This window comes from Amphibalanus amphitrite, unplaced genomic scaffold, assembly GCF_019059575.1.
Source record: "Amphibalanus amphitrite isolate SeventyFive unplaced genomic scaffold, NRLGWU_Aamphi_draft 000610F_arrow, whole genome shotgun sequence".
In the NCBI taxonomy this organism is placed as follows: Eukaryota; Metazoa; Arthropoda; class Thecostraca; order Balanomorpha; family Balanidae; genus Amphibalanus; species Amphibalanus amphitrite.
In genome coordinates, this window is record NW_024882104.1 from 225,489 (window position 1) to 231,837 (window position 6,349).

At 45.4% G+C, this 6,349-nt stretch overlaps 1 protein-coding gene across 1 annotated transcript; it reads left to right on the top strand.

The window, feature by feature from the left end:
- The first annotated feature begins 3,787 nt into the window (after positions 1-3,787).
- LOC122363205 (heterogeneous nuclear ribonucleoprotein A3 homolog 2-like) lies at positions 3,788-4,820 on the top strand. Its single transcript, XM_043332181.1, has 2 exons — positions 3,788-3,793; positions 4,299-4,820. Exons 1-2 carry the CDS (start codon positions 3,788-3,790, stop codon positions 4,818-4,820), a joined length of 528 nt encoding a protein of 175 aa, XP_043188116.1.
- Positions 4,821-6,349: the final 1,529 nt, after the last annotated feature.

Here is a 6,349-nt window from a genome sequence, read left to right on the forward strand (position 1 = left end):
GCCAAAAGTTAGTGATGTTCATAAGTTCTCAATGTAAAAGGCCTTGTCCATTTCCACAGTGAATGAAGTTTACATTCAAAACGAGCGAGTCTAGAACAAAAAATCATGATTGGGTGTGATAAGGTGGGAATAGACGCCTCATCGAACTTAACCTTAGTGACGCGTGCCCACGCCGTTTAAGTATCAAACATCTAAAAAGTCCTTTATCTCCAGCAATGCCAGATAGCTTATCTGATGCATCGTTTGGCAGCTTCAATGCAACAATACTTCCGCAATACGTGGCCTTAATATTGATCAGACAAGCAAGTAGTTCGAATGACGGCATTGAAGCGAACTTAAAGCTATGTGCCACGGTTTAGTGTTTAGGGTGATAAAGTAGAAAAACCTGATTGGTTGACAGTTTTATATCAATTGACCTAAGGAGAAAACATACATGTCAATGGATGTTTAAACGTTCGATAAATGTAAGCTTTCATATACGTAAGTCGAAAGGTTGGCCTATGGTAGGTACAACACACCTTGCTCTCCGATAACAAAGACTTTTTGGTCAAGTGTGCTTGGGTGAAGGAACGGATTGAGAGAAAGAAGCCCAACTTATCTACTTGAAAACGAAACACAATTATAAAATGGAAACACTTCAGGATCGGTGACCAACGATACTCGTTCAGTCCCCTCGTCTAGGTCACGATCATGACAAGCAAAGAAACGTATGTAACACGGTAGATATAATATTTCTTTAGCGATCTCTCGCAAAGCTATTGTAGACAACTGTCACTTTTTATGAAATTAGAAACATTAACCACTGAAGTCATACAAATCATGATTTAATGGCAAAAAACATCAGTGGAAACACGATTAACTACGATTAAACACGACATTGCCATGTCACATGTTATACGGCATTGTTCGTATAACGTGTGAAATGGGCTACTCATTTTGCAATTTGCATGTTAAACAGAAACCATCAATAAATTTAGCAGAAAACTGTCAAATGCCACTGCATGCAGGACTCGTGCAGTGCTAAATAAACGCCGGCACGGCCAGGCAAAAGGGACACAATCGACCTTCCATATCTTTCGCTACAATGATCTTGCCCGATCAGTTGATCTTTGTCACGCGGCAGACAGCCTGAGTACCTCCCAGACGCAGATCTCAGACCGTTACATGGTTCCGACTCTGATCACTGGTAAAATCAGCCCGCGACGAATTCCACTCACAGAGGCAATTTTCCTTGATGTGCTATCATAAATGAACGTGTGGATAAGGCCTGAGAACTCACACACACACACTGCTAACTAGATATATAGATGATGAATGGAACTGCCGACTTCCGTATCATGCATAAGTGCCTTTGTCCCGAGCGCACGGCTATTATTTCTTACCTCCTAAACCAAATGCACGCATAATGGTACGAGAATATCTAAAAGAGAAACTTTATCTTTAATACTTAAAACATAGGTTTTCATCTCTCGTTTCTTTGTCAACAAAATTTCATGGGCAATCAGAAGTGTGAGCTCAGTATGACCTTCCAGCCACTTGATATAGGTTATATAGTCGACTGCAGAATGATGTTTGACTCCTCAGAAGCTATCAGTTGACCGGAGCGCTAAGTTGTGCCGTTTATCACGCAATTTAGCGTGTCGATTGTGAGCATTGGAACAAAGCTATAATTTGTGTACTCAGCCCGTGTGATGCGGCACAGCCTACCACTCCAGGCAAATGTGGAACATCATTCTGTAGTCGACTTTATGTACTTCAGGCCCTTGGGCTCTATTTAGGTATATATAAAATCTTGCCCTTCACAGCGCTTGTATGCGCTTGAGTAGGTACCTAGGCATTCAGTTCTTAGTTGCCGATACGTAAGGCACTACATGTGCCTTTCGTGGGAAGACAAAAGTCCAGCCCCAACCCGGCATGGGTTGCATCAGTCCCCAACTGAGGCAGTTATGAAGAGTTATCTTACTGAGGAGTAATGTAATCTTGTCTAAAGATAGTCTTATGGATTATTAAAGAGTAGTTGGAAAGTAAAGACACTTGAGACGGAAAACTGACTCATCACATAATACGTTTGGCCATTTTTGTCAAATGTTGAATATTGGTAGAGACTTTGCGTCCTGGAAATTGGAATAACTAAAAATATAAGTGCAATCGTATCGCATTCATATAACCAGTAAAACGCCTTTTGGGCGAAGAACGAGCGAGCGAGATAGTGAGCCCGGCACGTGCGGAAGGGCGAGAGGGTACTTCCAACGGGCTTGTGCAAAGCACCCTTCTAACCGGTCGCTAGCGGTGTGCCAAATTTGAACGCAATCGGCCGTTCCTGAGATCTGGAAGCGGCATTCTGCACGTGCGCACGTGCAAACGGGGTCCAAAATGACTTTTGCACGGCACCCTACTAACCGGTCCCCAACCGTGTACCAAATTTGAGCGCAATCGGCCCAGCCGTTCTCGAGATCTGGAAACGCCCCCTGCACGTGCGCACGTGCAGTAGCACCCTAACCGCAACACATGGGAATGCATTGCCTGGTGGGTGCCTACCTGTATGCCAAGTTTCAGCGAAATCGCCCCAGTAATTACCGAGTTACTGAAATGGGAACAAATTTGGCACCTCTTATTGTTGTATTTTGCACGTGCACTGGGGGTGACCCACATGCATCGAGAGTATCCTATTTTGGGTAGAAGGGATGCTGCTGCCCTACAAAATTTACCGCAAGTCAATCGCCCAAGCGGCTGCTGAGATATGAGCCTCTCAAAATCACTACTTTTGCAAAACAGCTTGAACACCCTTGACTTTTCACGTGGCACGTGCCACGACGGTCACTGAGATGTATCAAAAGTAGTCAATTACGGGGTAGAAGGGATGGGGCTACCCAACAAAAAGGACCGCAGGCCAATCCGGCCAGCGGTTGCTGAGATATAAGCCTCTCAAAAGCGTTACAGGCCGGGCCGGGCCGGGCCGGGCCGCTCATACTGAGATTTTTCCGTTATATTGAAAAGACTCACTTCGCTCGCTGCGCTCGCTCGCTCGTAATAAGAAAATTACCACCATAAAGTGTGATAGGCTCAGCTATGGAACAAAAAACAAAGACTGGTAATTCACCCACTGCATCGCAACAAAAGAGTGACAAATCGCGGAAACCTGTAAGCTTTGTGTAGTTGTTATGTGCAGTGGCATCGCACGACAGGATACCAATATTTCATTTTGCATTGAAATTCTTTTGGGCCGCTTACTGATTTTCTATGATTGTGGATGCAGCATTGACACGCTACGCTACTACATATCTGAGAACTTCGTCGTTAAAACAAAGTTTTCGTCACTATAATAGACTTCATAGTTCATGACTACAACCGCGCATTGCTTCATCACTCGCTCAATACTAAGAAATGTGACGATAAAACACCCGAAAATAACAAGCTGCAATAGCACACAAGTATTCCAACACACCTTTTAGCAACAGGGTGGTATGCTAGTGTTCGCCAAATAAGTCACGGTCTTACAGCGATCGAAGTTTTGATAATCTCTCGACGTGTCGGAAATGGTCCAAACTATCCTTGTTCCGCACCGGCACTCTTGGGAGAACAACTAGCCCACGTTTTACGCTGAATGTCCGTTACAGCCGGCCGCCACACGGATTCCACGCAGAATTTGGCGATAGTTTTCCTTGATGGGGTCCCATGGGCGACGAGGGGTGGAGCTAGTTAAGGGTGGTGACTGGTGACGATATAAAATCACTGAGATCACTGACGCAGCATCAGTTGGCTCTGGACCTTCACACCACACACCAGGATGAAGGTAAGCTGGCATACCATTGCATATTGAGGTTCGAAGTAGAAGTAAGAGATTCCATGTTCATGTACCTTAATGTTAAGCTTACAGAGAAAATGAGCATCTGCTTCAATTTTTTTTTAGATTTTTTTTCTTCGACGTTTAGAACTTTGATTTAGAGAAGTCCTTAAAGTGTTCTATTTTTTCAAAAATCTTGTCAGATCCCACAACAATTTTCATGAAAATGGCATCTCAGCAGAAGGACTAAACAAATGACGCATCGTAACTGTTTTGCATTGAGTTTTATGCGTGGATGTTTGGCAGTGTATTCAAGACCCTAAATAAACGCAAACATAATTCCTCTCTCTCTCTCTTTCCCTCTCCCTCCCTCTCTCTCCTTCTCTCTCTCTCTCTCTCTCTCTCTCTCTCTCTCTCTCTCTCTCTCTCTCTCTCTCTCTCTCTCTCTCTCTCTCTCTCTCCCTCTCGCTCTCCCTCTCGCTCTCTCTCCATTTACCATTTCTTCTTTCCGCAGCTGATCGTTCTCTGCGCCGTGCTGGCCGTGGCCTGTGGCAAGAGCTACCCCAAGAGTGACATCAAGACGCCCTCCAAGACCTACGGAACTCCCAATAAGGATGCCGAGCTTGTCAAGAAAGCTGGCAGCGTCGCAGGACTCGCTGGAGGCCCTGCCGCCAAGCTCACCCTCGGGCGTCGGTCCCAAGGACTTGTCAGCAACCAACTCGGAGGGTTCAACGCCTTTGGAGGAAGATTCAACTCCTTCGGTGGCCTGAACTCGTACGGTGGATCCTACAACCCGTACTTTAACGGATTCCCCGGTCCGTATTACGGCCCGTACTATAACGGATACGGGGGAGTCGAAGGTCTGCCGTTCTCTCAGCTGTTCGGTTATGGCCCGTACGGGCAGGTTTACGGAAACTTCAACCAGAGGTTCGGAGGACGGTACGGATACTATGATAACTACAACTACGGGTTCCCCCTGAACCTTGGATACGGAAATGGATACAACAACTTCCTTCCGTACAATGGATATTTTTAAAATTGAGCTTAAAGTCTGCGGTCATTTTTAGCTGAAACCACTAGGTAAGGTTTCAGCGTATTGCCAATTGGAAGCTCGCTGGCAAAAATGTGGATCAGGTTCATCATTTACAGATGCATGAATCCAATCGGCGAATTTTGCGCTAACTACTTGACCAGCGATGACAAGAAATCGACAAGAGTTAGAAAAACGGATACTTCACATATGCTGCTACATCAAAAGCAGTGCTGCATGATGATTTACATTTTGCAGGATAGCCTGTCGAGATTGGCCCACATAATGTCCTGTCATTCATCCAAATGAAGGAACTGTTGCCACTGCCTGCTCACTTTTATTCATTCGTGCGTATGAGACACCAAGAGCGTGCGTACATGTGCCATTTAAGAGGATTCAAAATAGTTAATGCATGTTTCCCGTTATTTGTATGTGCCACTGTCCGTGTCCTGTTCAGTCAATAAGCATGTCATCGTCCAGATAAACGTGTTTTGTCTTTTGTGTGTGAGAAACACAGCGAAATAAATCCACCATCGCAGGGAAATGCATTATTTGGTCGCTAAGTGTGGTAAACTGATAGGCGTTAACATAAAATCGGATAATGGATACATATCGAGACTGTTGTCCCATTTGTTCGATAAACGTAGGATCAAGCCGTCACAAAGTTTCTTATTCCAAAACGTACGTTATATCCAACTGATACCTATGCAATGCATCAAACGCACCAAGATAGTCCCTGGTTGGTCTGAGATGGTCATTGATCGCCGTCGACATGCTAGATTCTCGGTCATTCATAGATTCCAGTTGATAAGTCTCAGGAGGGAAGCAGATCAAACGCAAATCTTCATTGCATAGCTCCTGTCACCGGGTTTCCACATTTCCACATTTTCGAACAAACAAAACACTAAACGTCATTTCAGGATGTAATGCCTCGAAACGTGTTCAAATAACACTATATACAGTGGCTCACAGTTTCAAACACTCACAAAACTCTCAGAACCTGAATGAATCTATATCACCTCCCTCCGGGTTTGTAAAACCGCCCACACCTGGAATGATAGTATCCGGAGGAGTTGTGAACCCTCTCAACGGAATATCACCAGGTGGAGGGTTAATAAATCCTCCAAAAGGAATAATGCTGCTATCCGGGGGTGTTGTAAAGCCAGTCACTACGCTCCTGTAGCCACTGTTGACGAGGTAGGAACTACAGATCCCTCCGGCGCAGGGGCCGTGCTCGGTGCCGTAGTCTACTTCAGAGTTGTGGGTAGAGACTTCACCGCGGCGGAGATGAACGCGAGATACGCCGGATGCAAACGCCGACGCTGCCAGACAGAGTAGGATTACAAGCTGTGGAGAGAGAGAGAGAGAGAGAGAGAGAGAGAGAGAGAGAGAGAGAGAGAGAGAGAGAGAGAGAGAGAGAGAGAGAGAGAGAGAGAGAGAGGAGAGAGAGAGAGAGAGAGAGAGAGAGAGAGAGAGAGAAATGGGGTCAGTCTTTGGTGAGGTTAGATATGAGGTCTGCTGCGCCAGAATCACTC